Here is a 26,747-nt window from a genome sequence, read left to right as displayed (position 1 = left end):
AGTGGCAACCGGTTCGATGTACATGAAGACTTTTCATTGCATATTTCGTTCAAATTAATGAATGAATTATTTTATTTATTATCCTTTTATTTTAATATGAAACCATCATCATTTTCTACAAACAGTTTACCATATTGCATTCTAAGTTTGATCAATGAATAGCACTGCAATCTAAATTCACAGTTACGTTCCGCGGTCTGACTATAGTGGGCCTTGCTTTGAACGACAAATAGTTTTCAAGCACTTGAATTAATTTTAGTGTTTGTGTTAGTCCTATAAAATATCACTTAACATTATGAAATTATTGATAAATTGGGAAACTTTTTAATGTAATGTATCAATGTAATGTAATGTAATAATGTATCAGGGTCGTGAGTAATTGTATCACACTAGAAGCGCAGCCTTAGCCGATCAGTCGTACTTCCGGCTTAATTTCAAATGATTAGAATGATGTGTGTGTGAGAAAGGTAACCAAAAAACTGATTTAGAAGTATATGGGCGCCAACTTCGGAATGTACCGAAGTAAAGAACTAGAAAAGACAAATTATAGTTATTCAGCAAGATATAATAAAAGTCCATTTAAATTTAACACAAATATATTATGGAAGTTTGCAACAAATCAAAATAGGAAAAAGTATTAAATAAATCCTTAAATATATCACAATAACAACAAATAATAAATAAAAATAAAATAGGAACCATGGCATCCTTTTAGTAAATTAAAAAAACTCTCTGGTAACGAGTGTTTTACTAACTTTTTTGGAGATGCATTATAACATAGAAAAAAATTATAAGTTATAATATAGAAAACTAAAGACTAATATTTATTTTAAAGTAAATAAGAAATGTATTTTTTAATATCATTTTGTTCTATTTCCAGAACTCTGTTTAACCTACCTACCTAACCAACAACCTGGAAATCAGGAAGCAAGTTATCCACAAATTTGTGGAGATATCAAACTAATTTAAGAATGTTCAAGTAATACTGGTGTCGACGAATATTTTGTACTGGCTGAATGCGATCTCAGAACCGTCATATATAGCTGGCTTGATGTTTCGGTGGACCTTGCCGACGATCAGCGAACCATTATGGTGGACGCGACCAGTAAACAGCATCTCGCCATCTCCAGACACTCCAGCAATGAATGTATTTAATGGAATTTTCTCTTCGCTAGTTAGGATCCAGCCGGCGGTGTTACCACCAAAAAACTGAAAATTTGATTATCTGTATTAGTACCAGTGATATCCCTACGCAAAGTGCAGACATAAGGTAAGATTGAGATAAATCATGCTTTTTTTAAGGGCCAATACGTTATAGGGGGCAAATGCGAAATGAAGAGAAGAATGCAAATAATAAAACAATATTTGAGAGTACGGAGATGGCAAAATTTTCACCTGCAGCGCTAGTTATATAAATGTATATGTTACGCCAAATGTGCGAAATCGACTATTACATGAAATGGGCTAAATTTTGGCTAATTCATGTAATAGTCAAGCCTGTTGTCTTATTCATGAATAAGGTAAATTTTCTGCCGAGTACATGAAGTCGCCAGGGCATGGAATTCTTAAACTGTCAACATGACAGCAGAAAAAGTAAATTTAATACGGATGATTTTATTAGTTATAATTGGACATAATATAATATTATTAGGTTAGGTTGGGTTAGGTTAGGTTAGGTTTTGAAATTCTGAATTATTCAACTGAATGTCCATTTTGAGGTTAGCTAACAAGTGTCAACAATACAATCGACCATTGCATGTACGATACCCAAGCACGAATCAAATCGCGAAAATACCTTTTAATAAAATTCATCCGTTATCATATTATAGTTCTAGTTTTTTTGCGCATAGTAAATGGACATGAACGTCATTTTAGTTATTGATTGGTATATTTTTATATTATAATCAATGACATTTGTCACAAATTTGGTTAGTTTGATTAGTTGCAAAAAATATCACCGGAGCGCGACCACCTATTTCGACCATAGATAATATACGTATGTTTTGACCAATCCACGAGCATTTCACACATTTAGTTTAGTTGCAAAAAATACCACCGTAGCGCTACTATCTAATTTGTCCAAGACATGAAGTAGGCAGAAAAATTACTGCCGATTTCACGCACTCTCCAGATATTTTGTCTAATTCATGAATAAGACAACGGGCTTGCATTTTTCATGATTTAGGCAAAATTTTGCCCATTTCATGTAATATTCAATTTCGCACATTCGGCGTAACATATACATCAGATTTTTAATGACGATTTTTGAATGCATCCGTTGCAGAAATAGTGAAATGCAAAAGTAATGAAATTAGGTAGCTACAGATAGGTTAGAGCTGACAATTTTGTTCTGCTTATCGCTGTCATTTTGCTGCGTACTGATTTACATGGTTCTGCCAACAAAAAAAGGTTGAAAACATTAGACCAGTGCTATTTTGAAAACTTTTAGAGTTAATCAATGTTTTGTACATCAAATTTGAATTAATAGTCTTCGAGCATGTCAATAATAAATTTAATATTCTAGTTTTCGAAAAAATACTTATTTTTAGTGATAGTAGTAGTAGATAGAGGTGTTTTGTATTCGATCATTTTCGATACACATCTTTCAATGTAACAACCAAAAGGCACAGCACAAGGCACAAGGAAAAGTGAAGCCAGATTCTACCGAAGAGAAAAAAACCTGAGAAATCATTCTTCTCCATATTTCCACAAGTAAAATTAATATTTTTTTAAATAAAAAAAATCATTAAAACTTAGAATTATTACTGGTATATATGGTTTAATGGCTTAATTTTAGATATTTTATACGAAAATGAATATTTTTTTATTATTATAAATTATGGCTAGGATTAGACAAGATTTAATTGAATTTCAAAAACTAACAAACACCATCTACACGTCATTGTAGACCTAATTCAATTCATATATTCCAATATTAGATTCAGTGGGACTAATGCATCACACTTATACCCAAAAATACAAAAATACATTCTTATCAGTGGCGGCCGGAAGTATCCAAAATTGCTTTCATTGGGGGTGCACTCAAAATTTTCTTACCTTATTTAAAAAGCATATCAATTCAGCGTTGTTTCTATTTAGCGAACACCTCAATCACTTCTCATTAAAGTCTTGAACTGTTTGTAAAAGTTTTTTCTCAAAGCTTAACCCATCGCGCCCTATCGGCGCCAATAGGACATGATGAAAATAATTTTTTTTAATCATATTTTGATTTTTTTTAAAGTTGAAATTACTTAATAATATATGTAGCTATCATTTTATGATGTTAGTTATATACGGTCCAATATATTTTTAAGAAATATTTGATTTATAAAATCTATTTTTATTTTAATTTGTCAAAATAATGATCAGTTCGCTAGGTATGAAGTGTTTGAGACAGTAATAAACATAAAATGGCCCTCCATCTTCTAAATATCTTGAAGAGTATTATATTTAGCTCCAGTTTTAGTTTATCTTCCTTTTTCTATGTCATTTTGTATAAAAAAAGGTAAAAAAAAAACCAAAAAACTATATTTGACATGTTTTTTTCATTCCACTTATACACAAAGTTTACTTAAAATGTAAATACTTAATAGAAAAATTCAAAACCTATAAATATTTAAAAGATTTATTTGAATTGAATAAATAATACATGAGTTATATCAATTTTAGTAATCAGTGTGCCTTTTTAAATGATCCTGAAAAATTAAAGCTGTCTGCAATGGGTTAACACAGGTAGACATGTTAAGTCAGTCCTGATTCATGGTAAGTATTTCTGAAAGACGATTTAATTCTTTTAATGGTTGAAAAACACTTTTCAATTTCCACAGATGTCATCGGACCATCCTTTTTTTATTCTGACTCTTATTATTATTATTGATAAAGTCTACGTTTACCGACATCATTTTAAAACACATACACTTCACTGATTGAACTATAATTATAAGTATTAAGTATTATAAATCTTTTATTCAAAATTTATCATTTTAAAACACATACACTTCCCTGATTAAACAATAAGTATATATCGACGTGCCCTAGAAAAACCATGATAAGTCTGAAAATAGCGTTTTATTAGCTTTTTATAATATCATATTTTTTGTGCATGTCCTGTAAAAATTTCAGGTCTCTAGCATAAAAATTGACAAAGTTAGGTTTTCGACAATGGTGCTCTATATCTACATATCGCATCGACCAAATTTGTGTTCACATAAATATCCGAGGAGTATAGTCATATATCAATAAAAAAAGTGTACTGCGTTTTATTTTACGAGTAAGAAGGTTGTTATACTTGCTATAACAGTCTTTAACGGAGATCCTAATATACGGCATGGTTTATATTAACTTATCACATTAGTTTTGAAAAATATATTGGTTTATCTTCGGAAAATATTGGAATTTGCAGTAGGTAAATGCAGTTTTAGTTAAAAAGCTACTCACTAGTCACTTGTACTAGTGTTTTATTATCAAAATATTATATTATTGAATATAAAACAAACAAAATAGAAAAGAATTATTTTGTACTAATATAGGTAGGTACTTTTACTATACTAGGACACAGTAATAATGTTTAAATATTAATTTTGATTCATCAGCCAATTTCAATCCACCGCAAAATAAAGACCTCCACAAGCTTTCTTCGACTATTTTCGGTTAATTACTCTTCTACTTAGATACCCAAAAACAATGTTGTAGGTAATGTTTAAGTTTGAAATTGTTATATTATTTGATATTAAACAAATATCCAATAGAAAACGATATGGATATATCATTATAATAATTCACTGTTTCAATTATTTAGATGAGTAAAAAAAGTATGTAATTATAAATAAACTTAATTTAAATAAATACCCAGCAGAAAACGACATATTTTAATTAAATATTATTACCTATCACTAGAAAACAAATTGTTTTGCAATTAAAAATGTACCCACCTAAAATATCCGATCATGTCCGATCCTAATGAGGCCCCCCACAGATTGGAGAACAGGTTTTTTTTTTACGAGAAATGGATGTCAGCCACTTGCTCAATCTATTAGGTACGTACTCTGACTCCGACCACAAATTGAAAAACAATTTGTATCTATTTTTCAGACCCATGATTCAAACTCGGAACCCACGATGTTATAGGCCGATGCTTATACCTATAATATTATGTTTTAACTTCAAAACATTATTTTATTTTCGGTACAGTATGACACATTTTGATTAAATTAGTCTTGTACATCGATAATAACAACTAGGCAGTATTTTCATGTTTAAATTACAAAATATTTTATTATTTAAAAGGAAGGACTTATCTAGCTAGCAAATACAAGAGAGTTTATTTTATTATTCTCTTAGTAAAGTTCTTATTAATTACGGAATAATATTTATGACTTAAGAAAGTGAAAAAAATCATTTTTATTACTCTTTCAAATGGTGAGAATTTCCGAAAAGCTTACTAATTGATTTGTACACATTGGGACCAACTTAAGCTCATTGTAAAACTTAAATACGTCCGACTTGTTAATTTTATGTTTGCAATAATATAAAAGGGTATATATTATTATTACTTTGTACATTGAATGTTTCTCGAAAACGAGCTCTGTGGATTATAAATTATTATTACATGTCGGACACCTAAAAGAAAAGATTAGCCGGGTTTTTTGAAAACTTATTTTATCTATTATTTTCAATAGAATTTTACCGAAAAACGTGTATGATAATAGTCAGTTTATGAGTCATTTATTGTTGTCTAGAATCTAGGTAAATAATATGTATGAGATGGGATTAACATATTGTGGTATCCCCGGTAGGTATAATATCGAACAAAATATCAATTGGTTTTGAAAAATCTAGTACCTACTCTCATATATACATACCTCGTATTAATTTATTGAATATGATTGTTTTAAAATATGAAAACTAGCATAAATAGTAATTACTATTTTATCTAAGTTAAATCGGTCGGAGTTATATAGATCGATCAGAATAGTAAGTGAAATAAAGTGCTATGAATGATAATTGATATTAAACTATGTTTTTTTGAGAAAGTATTTAATAAAACTCAACGTAATTGATTAGATTAGATAACAATATAATGTATCATTTAAAGAAAATACTACTTAAAAGCCAACCGTTTAGAAAAATGCAGATTCGTACCACGATTATTTAAATTTTAAACTAAATATTACAATGTTGGGGAGGTACATATTTATTTTATCTTTCCAAATAAATTATTGCAATCATAACACCTCGTATTAATTAACATAACTGAGTTCAATTAAGACGTACTTATACTGATGTTTCATGATTTATGTTGACAATTAAATATAATTCAACTATGTTTACTAATCGATAATTAAACTCATATCAACAATAAACATTAGAAAAACAAAACGAAAGTTAATATGATCACTGTATCAGTATTTATAAGCTTTTAATAACAATTTTACAAGATCAATTACAGAAAGATATTATGTTGCAAAAATTGAATTGAAAAAAGAGAATAGAAGGTAGGTACTGAAAAGGTTATCACTCTTGCTACATCAGAACTACATAATGTTGTATCAATGTTATTTTAGATAGGTAATTACCTAATCGTGATTATAGAATGTGTATGTAATACAAGCTTAGTATAAATTTTATATGAATTTAACTTCTGCTGATGAACATTTTAATAATGCGATCTCATTTGATAACGAAAGTGAATTCAGCTGTCTTTAAATAATAATTATTAGGTTATAAATAACATTTTCCTTAGGTTTATTAGTATTAAAATTTTTGAAACTAATAAACCTACTTAAATATATTTTTCCAACATTTCGATGCTTTGGTAGGTACATTTGTGCCAAATTGTTATGTATAATATTATATTCCACTAGTTATTTAATATTTTTGTATTTTTGTATTGAACAATAATAATTATGTGTGTTCTAAAGTGATAATTACTAATTTAATTCACTCAGTATATCCTTTATGTTAACTATTAACGAACTTATAATGATTTATTTAATGAAATATATTATCTCTCTGGTTTCGATAATTGTACTGAATATTAATTAAATTAAAATTGTTCTAGCGATATACATTACCATTAACATTACATTGTTTTTTTCTATCTATTCTATATTTTTAATGAAAAATTTGTTACGAAGTAGGTATAAAAAATAGATATTTTATTGATGGTGTAGTAAGTAGTGTTATGTACTAATTTCCTCATAACTTCTTTATTATTCCATTATAAACATTTTTCCTGAATGTTTATTATTTCGTAATGTACAAATTCTGATTATTTATAAAAATATCAATAATAATTTGCAAAAAAACATAAAAAGTCATACTTAAATACATTTAAATTATAAAAACTCCGTATAAAAATATATATATATCAATATGTCCCTATATCCCTTGTTAAGATTTTATAGACACGCTGTACTATTTCGAGTTAAATATTGCGCAATGTCAATTTTTCCGTAAAAGAGCGTTATAACTATAGTTGTAATTAATAAAATCATATAGAGTAAGAAAAATGCGACGTAAAATAAGGTTTCTATCTCAGAATATGAATGTGTTATGCGGAGTCAGTAATCTATTTCGTCCGCGCAAAAGCATGTTGAATCGAGTCGAAATATAAAGTGCGTAATATTATTCCAAATAAAAACGATTTTTGGACATTATCTCAGCTGTTAATTAATTAATCACCATTAAATTTTGATAGGAATATAGACCATAAAATGGTCTATCTGATTTACTTAAATAAGATAAGAAAAAACTTACTCATTTTATATGATGAATTTAATAGCGTAAATATTTTAGTTTTTTCGCTCTCCTGAACATTTATGATTTTAGACTTATCATGGTTTTTCCTGGGGCCGTCGATATATTGTTATGAATTTATTTTTATGAACAAAACTATCGAAATAACGTGACAAAACACCTAAAAAAGCCGACTATAACGACGACCGCAGAAATCATACTGAATTGTATGTAAGAAATAATATTATTTGAAGAAAATATTAAAAAAACAAAACTATCGATTGTTTTGAATAGGTAGGTACGTATTTTTCGACTCTCGACAAATCGTCAGTTTTTTCGTCTACAAAAAGCAATAAAACTCCAGCAAAATGCCTGCATTGTTAAAAATATGACATCATGTTATACATATTCACTCACTATGAGAAAGAACATGGTAACTAAGATTTTAATTTTTTATAAATTATACTCAAATATTTGCAAATATAGAAGGAATAAAGGATCGATCCAAAATATTTATGTTGATAATCAATTTTTATTCAATATCAGCCTATTTTCAATGAATTTATATGAGATTTAAATAAAAAAAATCTATTTTTTTATCAATCCTGCTAAATCTCAGTTACTACATTTTTCCGCGTAACTTTTGAGCTGCGTCCCTAATGGTCATAAAATTTTGTGTATTCATGAGTTATTTATCGTTTTCACGTGTCGGCTTGAACTGTTATTACCCAATGTAATATGAACAGCAAACTAACCGACGAGCGCACGAATTTGGTGACTGTTTACTGAGTATATGCTTTTGGCATAAATTTACATGGATTAAATTGCAATAAACAAGTGATGACTTATGAATAGCATTATTGCACATTGAGTGATGTTTAGGAAAAAGCAGTGCAGCACACATGCATGGTGTTAGAGAAGCCGCTGCTGATTTTTATCCCCATGGACATGTTGGTCGGGTGACAAATTCAAAATCAAAGAGCTTGGCAGCGAGCCCACCATGCCCAATCAAGAATTGACTGGTGTGATGGTCAGGAGGATATACATGGCAGCAAAGAACTAAGGACCGAGAAGAGTGGGTGAGCTAGGCGAGGCCTTCATCCAGCAGTGAATCTACCCTGGCTGATGATGGTGTGATGATTATGAACCAATCATATTACGCATCAGCACGATCGAGTTTATAGCTGAATTGTTCCGTGCATTAGGTACCTATTTAAAGTCGGTGATTGTTCACGATGGTCAGCGTGGATCTTTATCTTGGATTAGACCTTTAGTATATTTCACCAAAATTCTCTTAAAAAATATAACATTTTTCTTACTTTCAATCATGACCATCGTGATTTAGGCCCAACGCCCATTGGATCAGGATACTGATAACTCCAAACCAGTTGATGTTCAAATCTAAAAAAATCAAGAACAGACATAAATTATTAAAAGACAGTTAAGACTGATAATGTTTCCAATTCCAAGACAGTACCTTATATTGGATTTAATAAATTCTTAAAAATATAATGCAAAATATCGTAAATGGTTGATTAGATCAAAATTATTAATGAACATGATAAATTTTTTTATAATTAAAATACAGAGATTTGGAAATAAAATTGTTGGCAAGTATAATTTTTCAATTTGGTTCTGATCTGCGATGACGTTGACGAGCATACTATACTGCAATTATTGATAATGGTAGAATTATTGCCATCGTTAAATTACTATTGTATTTACCTTGTTTTGGAATCATTATAACCGAAGAGTTTGAAAATCCCATCCTTATTTTAGAAGGAATGTTTCACCAGTAATGTTTCCAAACAAGGGCGCACTAAGTAGGGGTGTTGGGGGTGTGCATCACCCAGGCGGCAGAAAATAAAGGGTGGCAAAATACCGAACAAATAATTTTATTATATTCAATTACATAAACTGAACCTTGTGTTGGAATATAGAAGTACCTACGTATCAGTGACGAAGGGTGGAAGTAGGCTGTTAAGATCCAACGTAAATAGCGTACACTAAACTTTGTCAGTCTAATGTATATGTTTTCATTGAATTAAGACTACAATGATGTGTAGATAGTGTTTGTTTGTTTTTAAAATTCAATTAAACCTTGTCTAATCCAAGCCATAGTTGATAATAGTAAAAAAATATTCGTTTTTCTATAAAATATCTAAAATTATGCCATTAAACCATACCTACATAATTTTTGATATAATTTATTTGACATAATTAAAAATGCATAATACATTCATATTATGGAGTTTAAAATTACTGATATATGACCAATGCGCTGCTTACATGTAAATTGTACGTATTACATTTCGCCATGCGCTGTCGTACCGGAAAGAGATTGTCGTATAGAAATGAGTTAACTGTCATTATTATAAGATATTTGACTTGATACGACCACCTACTTTTGAATCATTTAGATTTTTATATAAACATATACGATATGATCGTATTTTCAATTTACTTATATCATTTCCCTTGAATTCCGGTGGTTTTATTTAGACATGATTTGATCTCAATGCTATACAGCCATCGGCTTTCGATACAAAAGCTCACAGTGAATTGAGGTGATGCCAACTGCATACGTACAAATTTCCGGATACGGACTAATGCATCACAATTATACCCAAAAATACAAAAATACATTCTTATCCCCATGGACATGTTGGTCGGGTGACAAATTCATAATCAAAGAGCTTGGCATCGAGCCCACCATGCCCAATCAAGAATTGACTGGTGTGATGGTCAGGAAGATATACATAGCAGCAAAGAACTAAGGACCGAGAAGAGTGGGTGAGCTAGGCGAGGCCTTCATCCAGCAGTGAATCTACCCTGGCTGATGATGGTGTGATGATGGTGTGATGATTATGAACCAATCAAATTACGCATCAGCACGATCGAGTTTATAGCTGAATTGTTCCGTGCATTAGGTACCTATTTAATGTTGGTGATTGTTCACGATGGTCAGCGTGGATCTTTATCTTGGATTAGACCTTTAGTATATTTCACCAAAATTCTCTTAAAAAATATAACATTTTTCTTACTTTCAATCATGAATTCATCGTGATTTACGCAAAATGCCCATTGGATCAGGGTACTGATAACTCCAGCCCAGTTGATGTTCAAATCTAAAAAAATCAAGAACAGACAATAATTATTCAAAGACTGTTAAGACTGATAATGCTTCCAATTCCAAAACAGTACCTTATATTGGATTTAATTATTTTTTAAAAATATAATGTAAAATATCGTAAATGGTTGATTACATCAAAATTATTAATGAACATTATAATTTTTTTTAAATTAAAATACAGAGATTTGGAAATAAAATAGTTGGCAAGTATAATTTTTCAATTTGGTTCTCATCTGCGATGACGTTGACGAGCATACTATACTGCAATTATTGATAATGGTAGAATTATTGCCATCGTTAAATTACTATTGTATTTATCTTGTTTTGGAATCATTATAACCGAAGAGTTTGAAAATCCCATCCTTATTTTAGAAGGAATGTTTCACCAGTAATGTTTCCAAACAAGGGCGCACTAAGTAGGGGTGTTGGGGGTGTGCATCACCCAGGCGGCAGAAAATAAAGGGTGGCAAAATACCGAACAAATAATTTTATTATATTCAATTACATAAACTGAACCTTGTGTTGGAACAGTGGCGAAGGGTGGAGGTAGGCTGTTAAGATTCGCTATAAATAGTGCACACTAAACTTTTTTAGTCATATGTATTTGTTTTTATCGAACTAAGACTACAATTTACAGATGGTGTTAGTTAGTTTTTAAAAATCAATTAAACCATGCCTAAACGAAACCATAATAGATTTGGTCTAATTTGGGCAATACGACAAAATTGTGCACACTTTTTCATTCATAGTTATTCGTTTTCGTTGGATTAAATATACATATTACACATATTGTTGGTTAATTTTTTTAATTCATTAAGCCCTGACTAAACCAAACTATAATAAATAAAAAATATTATTCTATTTACAAAATATTCAAAGTTATGTATGATTTAATTGCATACTTTTAGATATTTTAGAAATAGACATGTATTTTTTGACTATTATCTATTATGGCTTGGTTTCTAATAGTTTAATTGAATTTTAAAAACTAACCAACACCATCTGTAAATTGTAGTCTTATTTCAATGAAAACAAATATGTATGTCTGAAAAAGTTTAATGTGCACTGTTTATGGCGGATCTTAACAGCCTACCTCCACCCTTCGCCACTGTGTTGGAATATATGAAGTACCTACGTATCAGTGACGAAGGGTGGAAGTAGGCTGTTAAGATCCAACGTAAATAGCGCACACTAAACATTGTCAGTCTAATGTATATGTTTTCATTGAATTAAGCCTACAATGATGTGTAGATACTAGATAGTGTTTGTTTGTTTTTGAAATTCAATTAAACCTTGTCTAATCCAAGCCATAGTTGATAATAGTAAAAAAATATTTGTTTTTCTATAAAATATCTAAAATTATGCCATTAAGCCATACCTACATAATTTTAGATATTTTATAGATGGATGAAAATTTTTATCAAATATGGTTTGGTTTGGCAGGGTTTAATTGAATTTTAAAAACTAACCAGCGCCATCTTCAAACTGTAGTCTTAGTGCAATGAAAACAAATAACTATTTCTTTTATTCAACGAATAATTCACAAGATTTAAGAATGTACCATTCTTATTATTGAACATACATACTCATCAGCGCTCTTCTAAATCAAGCTACTTTGCTAATCGATTTTCTTTTGGGTATTAAAAGTGGCCAATAGTTAAAATTTGTCGCAAATAGTATGTCACCGCGTGGCATAGGGGTAATGCGCGGATGGGACGTAAACCCGAGAGATGCAGGGTTCGATTCCCTGCCGGGGTGGCTTACTTTTTTCAAAAAAAAATTTTTCCTATTGGTAATAATATATTTTCTCAGAAAGTGTTTTTCAAAATTATGTATGAAAACAAATAAGTATGACTGACAAGTTTAGTATGCACTATCTATGACCAATCTTATCAGCCTACCTCTACCCCTCGCCACTGCTATGTATGTTGCGTATCGCTGAGGCCTATTTACCAAATGACGACAAATCGAAGAATTAATGCAAAATAATATATTTAAAAATGCATAATACTTTCATATTATGGAGTTTAAAATTACTGATATATGACCAATGCGCTGCTTACATGTAAATTGTACGTAATACATTTCGCCATGAGCTGTCGTACCGGAGAGAGATTGTCGTATAGAAATGAGTTAACTGTCATTATTATAAGATATTTGACTTGATACGACCACCTACTTTTGAATCATTTAGATTTTTATATAAACATATACGATATGATTGTATTTTCAATTTACTTATATCATTTCCCTTGAATTCCGGTGGTTTTATTTAGACATGATTTGATCTCAATGCTATACAGCCATCGGCTTTCGATACAAAAGCTCACAGTGAATTGAGGTGATGCCAACTGCATACGTACAAATTTCCGGATACGGACCAATGCATCACAATTATACCCAAAAATACATTCTTATCCCCATGGACATGTTGGTCGGGTGACAAATTCATAATCAAAGAGCTTGGCAGCGAGCCCACCATGCCCAATCAAGAATTGACTGGTGTGATGGTCAGGAGGATATACATGGCAGCAAAGAACTAAGGACCGAGAAGAGTGGGTGAGCTAGGCGAGGCCTTCATCCAGCAGTGAATCTACCCTGGCTGATGATGGTGTGATGATGGTGTGATGATTATGAACCAATCAAATAACGCATCAGCATGATCGAGTTTATAGCTGAATTGTTCCGTGTATTCGGTACCTATTTAAAGTCGGTGATTGTTCACGATGGTCAGCGTGGATCTTTATCTTGGATTAGACCTTTAGTATATTTCACCAAAATTCTCTTAAAAAATATAACATTTTTCTTACTTTCAATCATGACTTCATCGCGATTTACGCTCAACGCCCATTGGATCAGGGTACTGATATCTCCAAACCAGTTGATGTTCAAATCTAAAAAAATCAAGAACATACAATAATTATTCAAAGACTGTTAAGACTGATAATGCTTCCAATTCCAAGACAGTACTTTATATTGGATTTAATAAATTCTTAAAAATATAATGCAAAATATCGTAAATGGTTGATTAGATCAAAATTATTAATGAACATGATAAATTTTTTTATAATTAAAATACAGAGATTTGGAAATAAAATAGTTGGCAAGTATAATTTTTCAATTTGGTTCTCATCTGCGATGACGTTGACGAGCATACTATACTGCAATTATTGATAATGGTAGAATTATTGCCATCGTTAAATTACTATTGTATTTATCTTGTTTTGGAATCATTATAACCGAAGAGTTTGTAAATCCCATCCTTATTTTAGAAGGAATGTTTCACCAGTAATGTTTCCAAACAAGGGCGCACTAAGTAGGGGTGTTGGGGGTGTGCATCACCCAGGCGGCAGAAAATAAAGGGTGGCAAAATACCGAACAAATAATTATATTATATTCAATTACATAAACTGAATCTTGTGTTGGAATATATGAAGTACCTATGCATCAGTGACGAAGGGTGGAAGTAGGCTGTTAAGATCCAACGTAAATAGCGCACACTAAACTTTGTCAGTCTAATGTATATGTTTTCATTGAATTAAGACTACAATGATGTGTAGATAGTGTTTGTTTGTTTTTGAAATTCAATTAAACCTTGTCTAATCCATAGTTGATAATATTAAAAAAATATTCGTTTTTCTATAAAATATCTAAAATTATGCCATTAAACCATACCTACATAATTTTAGATATTTTATAGATGGATGAATATTTTTATCAATTATGGTTTGGTTTGGCAGGGTTTAATTGAATTTTAAAAACTAACCAGCGCCATCTTCAAACTGTAGTCTTAGTGCAATGAAAACAAATAACTATTTCTTTTATTCAACGAATAATTCACAAGATTTAAGAATGTACCATTCTTATTATTGAACATACATACTCATAGCGCTCTTCTAAATCAAGCTACTTTGCTAATCGATTTTTTTTTGGGTATTAAAAGTGGCCAATAGTTAAAATTTGTCGCAAATAGTATGTCACCGCGTGGCATAGGGGTAATGCGCGGATGGGACGTAAACCCGAGAGATGCAGGGTTCGATTCCCTGCCGGGGTGGCTTACTTTTTTCAAAAAAGATTTTCCTATTGGTAATAATATATTTTCTCAGAAAGTGTTTTTCAAAATTATGTATGAAAACAAATAAGTATGACTGACAAGTTTAGTATGCACTATCTATGACCAATCTCATCAGCCTACCTCTACCCCTCGCCACTGCTATGTATGTTGCGTATCGCTGAGGCCTATTTACCAAATGACGACAAATCGAAGAATTAATGCAAAATAATATATTTAAAAATGCATAATACTTTCATATTATGGAGTTTAAAATTACTGATATATGACCAATGCGCTGCTTACATGTAAATTGTACGTATTACATTTCGCCATGCGCTGTCGTACCGGATAGAGATTGTCGTATAGAAATGAGTTAACTGTCATTATTATAAGATATTTGACTTGATACGAACACCTACTTTTGAATCATTTAGATTTTTATATAAACATATACGATATGATTGTATTTTCAATTTACTTATATCATAACCCTTGAATTCCGGTGGTTTTATTTAGACATGATTTGATCTCAATGCTATACAGCCATCGGCTTTCGATACAAAAGCTCAAAGTGAATTGAGGTGATGCCAACTGCATACGTAAAAATTTCCGGATACGGACTAATGCATCACAATTATACCCAAAAATACAAAAATACATTCTTATCCCCATGGACATGTTGGTCGGGTGACAAATTCATAATCAAAGAGCTTGACAGCGAGCCCACCATGCACAATCAAGAATTGACTGGTGTGATGGTCAGGAGGATATACATGGCAGCAAAGAACTAAGGACCGAGAAGAGTGGGTGAGCTAGGCGAGGCCTTCATCCAGCAGTGAATCTACCCTGGCTGATGATGGTGTGATGATTATGAACCAATCAAATTACGCATCAGCACGATCGAGTTTATAGCTGAATTGTTCCGTGTATTAGGTACCTATTTAAAGTCGGTGATTGTTCACGATGGTCAGCGTGGATCTTTATCTTGGATTAGACCTTTAGTATATTTCACCAAAATTCTCTTAAAAAATATCACATTTTTCTTACTTTCATCGTGATTCATGACTTCATCGTGATTTACGACCAACGCCCATCGGATCAGTGATATGATAACTCCAAACCAGTTGATGTTCAAATCTAAAAAAATCAAGAACAGACAATTATTATTCAAAGACTGTTAAGACTGATAATGCTTCCAATTCCAAGACAGTACCTTATATTGGATTTAATAAATTCTTAAAAATATTATGTAAAATATCGTAAATGGTTAATTAGATCAAAATTATTAATGAACATGATAAATTTTTTTATAATTAAAATACAGAGATTTGGAAATAAAATTGTTGGCATGTATAATTTTTCAATTTGGTTCTTATCTGCAATGACGTTGACGAACATACTATACTGCAATTATTGATAATGGTAGAATTATTGCCCTCGTTAAATTACTATTGTATTTATCTTGTTTTGGAATCATTATAACCGAAGAGTTTGAAAATTGTATCGCTGAGGCCTATTTACCAAATGACGACAAATCGAAGAATTAATGCAAAATAATATATTTAAAAATGCATAATACTTTCATATTATGGAGTTTAAAATTACTGATATATGACCAATGCGCTGCTTACATGTAAATTGTACGTATTACATTTCGCCATGCGCTGTCGTACCGGAAAGAGATTGTCGTATAGAAATGAGTTAACTGTCATTATTATAAGATATTTGACTTGATACGACCACCTACTTTTGAATCATTTAGATTTTTATATAAACATATACGATATGATCGTATTTTCCATTTACTTATATCATTTCCCTTGAATTCCGGTGGTTTTATTTAGACATGATTTGATCTCAATGCTATACAGCCATCGGCTTTCGATACAAAAGCTCACAGTGAATTGAGGTGATGCCAACTGCATACGTACAAATTTCCGGATACGGACCAATGCATCACAATTATACCCAAAAATACATTCTTATCCCCATGGACATGTTGGTCGGGTGACAAATTCATAATCAAAGAGCTTGGCAGCGAGCCCACCATGCCCAATCAAGAATTGACTGGTGTGATGGTCAGGAGGATATACATGGCAGCAAAGAACTAAGGACTGAGAAGAGTGGGTGAGCTAGGCGAGGCCTTCATCCAGCAGTGAATCTACCCTGGCTGATGATGGTGTGATGATTATGAACCAATCAAATTACGCATCAGCACGATCGAGTTTATAGCTGAATTGTTCCGTGTATTAGGTACCTATTTAAAGTCGGTGATTGTTCACGATGGTCAGCGTGGATCTTTATCTTGGATTAGACCTTTAGTATATTTCACCAAAATTCTCTTAAAAAATATAACATTTTTCTTACTTTCAATCATGACTTCATCGCGATTTACGACCGACGCCCATCGGATCAGTGATTTGATAACTCCAAACCAGTTGATGTTCAAATCTAAAAAAATCAAGAACAGACAATTATTATTCAAAGACTGTTAAGACTGATAATGCTTCCAATTCCAAGACAGTACCTTATATTGGATTTAATAAATTCTTAAAAATATTATGTAAAATATCGTAAATGGTTGATTAGATCAAAATTATTAATGAACATGATAAATTTTTTTATAATTAAAATACAGAGATTTGGAAATAAAATTGTTGGCAAGTATAATTTTTCAATTTGGTTCTTATCTGCGATGACGTTGACGAGCATACTATACTGCAATTATTGATAATGGTAGAATTATTGCCCTCGTTAAATTACTATTGTATTTATTTTGTTTTGGAATCATTATAACCGAAGAGTTTTAAAATCCCATTCTTATTTGAGAAGGAATGTTTCACCAGTAATGTTTCCAAACAAGGGCGCACTAAGTAGGGGTGTTGGAGGTGTGCATCACCCAGGCGGCAGAAAATAAGGGGTGGCAAAATACGGAACAAATAATTTTATTATATTCAATTACATAAACTGAATCTTGTGTTGGAATATATGAAGTACCTACGTATCAGTGACGAAGGGTGGAAGTAGGCTGTTAAGATCCAACGTAAATAGCGCACACTAAACTTTATCAGTCTAATGTATATGTTTTCATTGAATTAAGACTACAATGATGTGTAGATAGTGTTTGTTTGTTTTTAAAATTCAATTAAACCTTGTCTAATCCAAGCCATAGTTGATAATAGTAAAAAAATATTCGTTTTTCTATAAAATATCTAAAATTATGCCATTAAACCATACCTACATAATTTTAGATATTTTATAGATGGATGAATATTTTTATCAATTATGGTTTGGTTTGGCAGGGTTTAATTGAATTTTAAAAACTAACCAGCGCCATCTTCAAACTGTAGTCTTAGTGCAATGAAAACAAATAACTATTTCTTTTATTCAACGAATAATTCACAAGATTTAAGAATGTACCATTCTTATTATTGAACATACATACTCATAGCGCTCTTCTAAATCAAGCTACTTTGCTAATCGATTTTCTTTTGGGTATTAAAAGTGGCCAATAGTTAAAATTTGTCGCAAATAGTATGTCACCGCGTGGCATAGGGGTAATGCGCGGATGGGACGTAAACCCGAGAGATGCAGGGTTCGATTCCCTGCCGGGGTGGCTTACTTTTTTCAAAAAAGATTTTTTCTGTTGGTAATAATATATTTTCTCAGAAAGTGTTTTTCAAAATTATGTATGAAAATAAATAAGTATGACTGACAAGTTTAGTATGCACTGTCTATGTCCAATCTTATCAGCCTGCCTCTACCCCTCGCCACTGCTATGTATGTTGCGTATCCCTGAGGCCTATATACCAAATGACGACAAATCGAAGAATTAATGCAAAATAATATATTTAAAAATGCATAATACTTTCATATTATGGAGTTTAAAATTACTGATATGTGACCAATGCGCTGCTTACATGTAAATTGTACGTATTACATTTCGCCATGAGCTGTCGTACCAGAAAGAGATTGTCGTATAGCATTGAGATCGAAAAAAATTTGCTCGTGGAGTATTGCAGACAGTGACGTTCCAACGTTATTAGATTCAATAAGAACATTTATTTATATTGATTGGTTTCCAATACCTGGCAATAACGCTGTCATTATTATAAGATATTTGACCTGATACGACCACCTACTTTTGAATCATTTAGATTTTAATATAAACATATTATACGATATGATTGTATTTTCAATTTACTTATATCCTTTCCCTTGCATTCTGATGGTTTTATTTACACATGAATTTGACCTCAATGCTATACAACCATCGGCTTTTGATAAACAGTAATCTGAGGTACTGCCAACTGCATTCGTACAAATTTCTGACTTATGCATATTATACCCAAAAATACAAAAAAAAATTCTCATCCCCATGGATATGTTGGTCGGGTGACAAGTCCAAACACAAAGGGCTTAGCAGCAAACCCACCATGCCTGATCAAGAATTGGACTAGTTATCTCTAATCGCATGGTATATTGTGAACCACGACCCATTATGACAAGATTACTTGCAGAATCAAACTGGCATGGAGTGCATTTGGGTGCCTGAATAGTATCTTCAAAAGTGACCTCCCATTGTGTCTTAAGCGTAAAGTATTCAACCAATGTGTACTTCCAACGCTCACGTACGCATGAGAGACATGGACTCCTAATATAAGAGAAATTAAAAAATTACGAGTTGCGCAACATAGCAAGTTGGGCATAACGCTTAAAGATCACAAAATAAACCACAGGGACACCCTAAAACCTGCTGGATAGACAAACTCATAAAGATCGATGGATTACGTGGCAGTAAAGAACTAGCGACCGAGAAGAGAGGAGCTATGAGAGGCCTTCATACAGCAGAAAATCGACCCCGGCTGATGATGATTGAGTGGTTCACAAGCATAGTGAACCAAGTCCATTCTGGTTTTTTTTGAAAGAAACATAATATTTTAGTATTTCTAATTCTGTAAGGGTCCGATTACAATTTTAGAGTACATTTAAGTTACTGTGTAATGGAAATCATACCCTTACAGAAAAAGAAATACTTAAATATTATGTTTGAACCTAGCTTACTCAAAAATAATCAGAATGGACTTGGTTCACTATGCTTGTGAATCACTCATATGATGATTATGAACCAATCAAAACACGCATCAACACGATCGAGTTTGTAGCTGAATTGTTCCGTGTATTAGGTATTTAAAGTTAGTGATTGTTTACGATGGTCAGCGTGGATCTTTATCTTGGATTAGATCTTTAGTATATTTCACCAAAATTCTCTTAAAAAAAATAACATTTTTCTTACCTGGTATCGGTATGAAAACCGCATCGTGATTTTCGCCCAATATCCTTCGGACCAGTGTGCTTAAAAATTGCCGGAAGTTGATGCGATCTAAAAAATTCAAGCAGAACATACAATAATTTATTCAAAGACTGTTAAGACTGATAATGCTTCCAATTCCAAGACGGTACCTTATATTGGATTAAATAAATTCTTAAAAGTAGAATGTAAAATATCATAAAAGGTTGATTACATTAAAATTATTAATAAACATGATAATTTTTTTTATAATTAAAATACAGAGTTGGAAAGATTATCCCTGCGTTGGCAAGTATAATTTTTCAATTTGGTCCTTATCTGCGATGATGGTGACGAGCATTCTATACTACAATTGAGCCCATATACGGGAAACGAGCGTTATCGCGATAACGCTGTTTTTCGCTAAATCAGTTTAAATTACGTGGCATACACCTATGCATGCACTCACCAAATATTGCTTTGATATTCTAACAAAAGGTGGCAGTAGACAGTCCAGACTGAACGCGCGGGATATGCTGTTTATCCGTATACCATAATATCTATGCCGTACACGACATACAGTCCAACCAACTTATCTGAATAATGGTCAAAAATGGAACTACTAGAACCCATATAGAGGCCATATTGAATATGCCATTCCAATGTCAGATTCTGATGTTCGTAGCATTTCCATTTGTTATTGCGATAAATATTTTTTTACTCTTCAGAGTATAAAATCTGAATCTGTTCTAAAAAAGGCGTATCATTGATGAAACTAATTATTAGGTCAAAAACGAATAGTGGTCAAAATTATGTGGGTAACTGCTGGCAATACATTTTTTTCAGCCGTTCAACCGAAGAGTTTGAAAATTCCATCTTAGGGGATTACAATCCCATCTTCTTTTAGAAGGAATGTTCAACCAATAATGTTTCCAAACAAGGGCGCACTAAGCAGGGGTGTTGGGGGTGTGCATCACCCAGGTGGCAGAAAATAGAGGGTGTCAAAATACCCAACATAAACAATTTTATTAAATTCAATTACTTGAACTGAATCTTATGTTGAAATATATGAAGTACCTACATATCAGTGGCGAAGAGTGGAGGTAGGCTGTTAAAATCCTACATAAATAGTGCACACTAAACTTTGTCAGTGAAATGTATTTGTTTTCATTGAACTAAGACTACAATGTCTGTAGATAGTGTTTGTTAGTTTTTAATTTCAATTAAACCCTATTTAATCCAAGCCATAGTAGATAATCGTCAAAAAATATTCATCTATCAATTCTCAATTGAAAGGGTCACATAGCATACTGAACAAATAAAATGTTTCTGAAATTTTGTATGGCAAAGGGCGCCAGGAAATACACTGATTCATGAACCCATGAAAGTTTGTAACCTTCTTGAAGCCGATTCAGCAAATAACTCACATTAATTCAAAATTTACACTCCAATTGTATTAGTCTAACAACATTGTTTTGTGCTGCATTTCGCATGATGCCATTGGGCTAATTTTCAATTGTTGCCCTGAATAATTTTATGATTGTACTCAGTAACGTCCCTAGGCAAAATGCCGCCATTAAGCAGAATTAGGATTCTGTCATTTTAATTTCGTTTTAAGTTTCAAATCGTCTAAACTTGTTATGTACATATTATTATATAACAATTTTATTATTTATTTTCGGATATCTTAAACAGACGAATACACAAATATCTTTAAATTGACATACACACAATCTACTGAGATTTGGGAGTATTTCCACGAAATCTACTCTCAAACAGTGGCGGTTTTAGGTACATGGTGGTCTGTGACACTGACATGTGTGGAGGTAGCTTTAAAAGTTTTGTTAACACTAGCAATTAAGCGTATATTATGGACCACAACCCATTTTGACGAGATTGCTTGCAGAACCAAACTGGCATGGAGTGCATTTGGGCGCCTGAATAGTATCTTCAAAAGTGACCTCCCACCGTGCCTTAAGCGTAAAGTGTTCAACCAATGTGTGCTACCAACGCTCACATATGCATGTCAAACATGGACTCTAAATGTAAGAGATTTCCAAAAATTATGAGTTGTGCAACATGACATGGAAAGGTGAGCATGTTGCGCATAACACATTAAGATCACAAAACAAACCAATGGATAAGGAAGCAGACAAGAGAACACGATGTTATAGAGGTCGCTAAGCAGATGAAATAGAAAGGACTGGACATGTCTTTCGGCAAGTGGATAGCAGCTGGACGCACTGGCGGCACTAAATGTCCACAGGGACACCCTAAAACCGGCTGGGCAGACAAAATCATAAAAATTGATGGCTGTATGTGGCAGCAAAGAACTAGGGACCGAGAAGAATGGGGGGAGCTAGGGGAGGCCTTCATACAGCAGTAAATCGACCCCGGCTGATGATGATGTGATGATTATGCACCAATCAAATTACGCATCAGTACGATCGAGTTTATAGCTGAATTGTTCCGTGTATTAGGTACCTATTTAAAGTCGGTGATTGTTCACGATGGTCAACGTGGATCTTTATCTAAGTACTTAAGTAAGTTTATCTTAAGTACCAAAATTCTCTTAAAAAATATAACATTTTTCTTACTTTCAATCATGACTTCATCGTGAATTACGCTCAACGCCCATTGGATCAGGGTACTGATATCTCCAAACCAGTTGATGTTCAAATCTAAAAAAATCAAGAACAGACAATAATTATTCAAAGACTGTTAAGACTGATAATGCTTCCAATTCCAGGACAGTACCTTATATTGGATTTATTAAATTCTTAAAAATATAATGTAAAATATCGTAACTGGTAGATTAGATTAAAATTATTAATGAGCATGATAATTTTTTTTATAATTAAAATACAGAGAGTTGGAAGGATTATAGTTGGCAAGTATAATTTGGTCCTTATCTGCGATGACGGTGATGAGCATTCTATACTGCAATTGAGCCCATATACGGAAAATGAGCGTTATCGCGATAACGCTGTTTTTCGCTAAACTAGTTTAAATTATGCGGCATACACCTATGCATGCACTCACCAAATATTGCTTTGATATTCTAACAATAGGCGGCAGTAGACAGTCCAAACTGACCGTGCGGGGTACGCTGTTTATTCGTATACCATAATACACGACATACAGTCCAACCACCTTTTCTGAAAAATGGAACCACTAGAACCCATATAGACGTCATATTGAATACGCCATTCCAATGTCAGATTCTGATGTTCGCGGCATTTCCATTTGTTATCGCGATAAATATTTTTTTACTCTTCAGAGCATAAAATCTAAATGTATTTGTTCTAAAAAATTGATGAAACTAATTATTACGTCAAAAATGAATAGTGGTCAAAATTATAAAACTTTTGAAGGAAAGATTATCAAGAAAATATACTAGTATGTGTGTCGCTGAGTTTCAAAACCCGCTATAACACTTTTTTGAAATAATTAAGATATATATATCGTTGGATTCATTATTAAAATCTCTACATGAAAATTTTATCGCCTCTTTTAAAAGCCGCTACGATTAACTGTCATTTATGAAACAAAATCAATGTGTCTATCAAATCCCGCTATAACACTACTGAAACATTCAAAAACCTTTTTAGTTCAAAAAGTTTTTGTTGATTTTCTCAACATAATGAAATGTAAAGGATGTTACCATCAAAATTAGAGTTGTACGATTATTTTATGTTATACGGAAAAACAGCGTTAAATTTGTTACCGTATATTTTATTATAAGCATGGGGGTTTATCCTCAATCACTCAAACTACTTTTATTCATGAGAATTAAAATTTTTCGATAACGGGTATCTCCACAACAACCAACTGAAATGTTTAACTGCCAATATCTCTGAACGCCGTTTTCAAGATAACGCTCGTTTTCCGGATATGGGCTCAATTGATAATGGTAGAATTATTGCTATCCTTAAATTACTATAAAATAATCATAATAACTGAAGAGTTTGAAAATTCCATTTTAGGGGATTACAATCCTATCTTCTTTTAAAAGGAATGTTCCACCAATAATGTTTACAAACAAGGGCGCACTAAGCAGGGGTGTTGAGGGTGTGCATCACCCAGGTGGCAGAAAATAGAGGGTGTCAAAATACCCAACATAAACAATTTTATTAAATTCAATTACATGAACTGAATCTTATGTTGAAATATATGAAGTACCTACGTATCAGTGGCGAAGGGTGGAGGTAGGCTGTTAAAATCCTACATAAATAGTGCACACTAAACATTATCAGTCAAATGTATTTGTTTTCATTGAACTAAGATTACAATGTGTAGATAGTGTTTGTTAGTTTTTGAAATTCAATTAAACCTTGTCTAATCCAAGCCATAGTTGATAATAGTAAAAAAATATTCGTTTTTCTATAAAATATCTAAAATTATGCCATTAAACCATACCTACATCATTTTAGATATTTTATAGATGGATGAATATTTTTATCAATTATGGTTTGGTTAGGCAGGGTTCAATTGAATTTTAAAAACTAACCAGCACCATCTGCAAATTGTATTCTTAGTTCAATTAAAACAAATAAGTATGACTGACAAGTTTAGTGTGCACTATCTATGTCCAATCTTATCAGCCTACCTCTACCCCTCACCACTGCTACGTATGTTGCGTATCGCTGAGGCCTATTTACCAAATGACGACAAATCGAAGAATTAATTCAAAATAATATATTTAAAAATGCATAATTTAATATTCATATTATGGAGTTTTAAATTACTGATATATGACTAATGCGGTTACATGTAAATTGTATGTATTACATTTCACCATGAGCTGTCGTACCGGAAAGAATTGTCATATAGCATTGAGATCGAAAAAAATTTGCTCGTGGAGCATTGCAGACAGTGATGTTCCAACTTTATTAGATTCAATAAGAACATTCATTTATATTGATTGGTTTCCAATACCTGACAATAACGCTGTCATTATTATAAGATATTTGACTTGATCGAACCACCTACTTTTGAATCATTTAGATTTTTATATAAACATATTATACGATATGATTGTATTTTCAATTTACTTATATCCTTTCCCTTGCATTCTGATGGTTTTATTTACACATGAATTTGACCTCAATGCTATACAACCATCGGCTTTCGATACACAGTGAACTGAAGTACTGCCAATTGCTTACGTACAAATTTCCGGATACGGACTAATGCATCACAATTATACCCAAAAATACAAAAATACATTCTCATCCCCATGGATATGTTGGTCGGGTGATAAGTCCAAGCTCAAAGAGCTTGGCAGCGAACCCACCATGCCCAATCATGAATTGACTAGTGTGATGGTCAGGAGTCAGACTGGTTATCTCCAATCGCCATTGGACATTAGGAAGAAACAAATATGTGTGTCTGCTCTTGGTGGAGGCATCTCACTTTCGCTGCCAGGTCTTCAACGCCGCATCCAGCATCATTTGACGTATTGTCCGATTCCTCAGTAATTTGGAGGCAAAGCAAGGTGAAAGTCACCAACAACAGCCTTCTGACCCTTTAGGAGCATCGTGATGTACCTCGTACTTCTATGTGCAGGTCAAGAGGAAGGATCCCGGCCAGGAAAGAGAGTGCGTCCGTGGATATTGTACGGTAGGACTTAGTGAATGACAGTGCACTGCGCTGCCTACTTAAAAGTATATTTCTAATTTTAACATTTTTGTGGATATGCATGTACCATACGCTGGCAGCGTGGGCAGCGATCCCCATGAAAATGTTGTCATAGGCTATTCTGAGTGCCCTTATCTTCAGACCCACTCATCCCCAGCCACATGACCAACTTTCTGGATGGCTATCCCGGACTTGTGAACCTGGGGCCTGGCATTGTGATCGAAATCTAACATTACCTATTTGAATGCCAAGATAGGTGACTAATTTCGATACTTTAACTCTAGTATCCCACATGCGGACTGTGGGCGGCCGCAAACTTACTTTCCTACATGGTCCTTTAAGGCTTCTGTTTTACTCGGTGCGAAAGACAGTCTAGTTAGTTTTCCCCAAGTCACAATTGATTTTAAGGCTTCGCAGACGGCACACTCAATATTCGCCCTGCTATTTGCTTCAACTAGTAGCAGCGCGTCGCCCGCATAAGCAATGATAGTACAGTAAGTTGGAAACGGATATTAAGTAGATCGTCGTAGACCACGTTCCAGAGGCGTCCTCAGTTGATTTGCCTCTTCTGAAGCCAAATTGATTATCCGAAGGCGGTACATTCTTAATCAAATGGGCCTTAATCCTGTAGCACAATAGTTTCTTCAACACCTTGCCGAGAGTTGGCAAGAGTGTTAGAGGGCGATAGGCTTTAGGGTCCAAAGGTGGTCGACTGCCGGCAATCAGCATCTTGTTACTTGTCTAAATGTAATCTCCAATAGTTTCCATTGGCATTTAAGTGACAACATCATGAGGGAAGACTGGTTAGTGTTGCCGCCAAGCTGACCAAGAGATACTTTTGGTTTACTTATAACACTGTTAACACAAGCAACTGAGTGTATATATTACGAGGG

At 32.7% G+C, this 26,747-nt stretch overlaps 1 protein-coding gene across 1 annotated transcript; it reads right to left on the bottom strand.

Annotated features, from left to right (window-relative positions):
- Nucleotides 1-985: 985 nt before the first annotated feature.
- On the bottom strand, nucleotides 986-26,583 carry LOC147073365 (uncharacterized). The gene is made up of 9 exons (XM_085945641.1): nucleotides 26,418-26,583; nucleotides 22,812-22,895; nucleotides 20,221-20,307; nucleotides 17,292-17,375; nucleotides 15,972-16,061; nucleotides 13,681-13,764; nucleotides 10,782-10,865; nucleotides 9,057-9,138; nucleotides 986-1,209 (listed from the first exon to the last, which is right to left on the bottom strand). The coding sequence occupies exons 1-8, from the start codon at nucleotides 26,581-26,583 to the stop codon at nucleotides 9,059-9,061; spliced, it is 759 nt and encodes a 252-aa protein (XP_085801767.1). The 3' UTR covers nucleotides 986-1,209; nucleotides 9,057-9,058.
- Nucleotides 26,584-26,747: the final 164 nt, after the last annotated feature.

The sequence above is a fragment of the Rhyacophila brunnea genome, unplaced genomic scaffold, assembly GCF_057557595.1.
Source record: "Rhyacophila brunnea isolate RB1 unplaced genomic scaffold, BYU_Rbru_1.0 scaffold_18, whole genome shotgun sequence".
Taxonomy (NCBI): Eukaryota; Metazoa; Arthropoda; class Insecta; order Trichoptera; family Rhyacophilidae; genus Rhyacophila; species Rhyacophila brunnea.
The sequence above is the reverse complement of the archived record's forward strand: the minus strand, read 5'-3'. Positions and strand labels throughout refer to the sequence as shown.

Coding starts and splice junctions, on each gene's coding strand:
- LOC147073365 (XM_085945641.1), bottom strand. CDS start 26,583: ATGCTGATTGCCGGCAGTCGACCACCTTTGGACCCTAAAGCCTATCGC. Junction 22,896..26,417: donor TCAATTTGGCTTCAGAAGAG/GCAAATCAACTG, acceptor TGATTTTTTTAG/ATTTGAACATCAACTGGTTT. Junction 9,139..10,781: donor CGATGAATTCATGATTGAAA/GTAAGAAAAATG, acceptor TGATTTTTTTAG/ATTTGAACATCAACTGGTTT.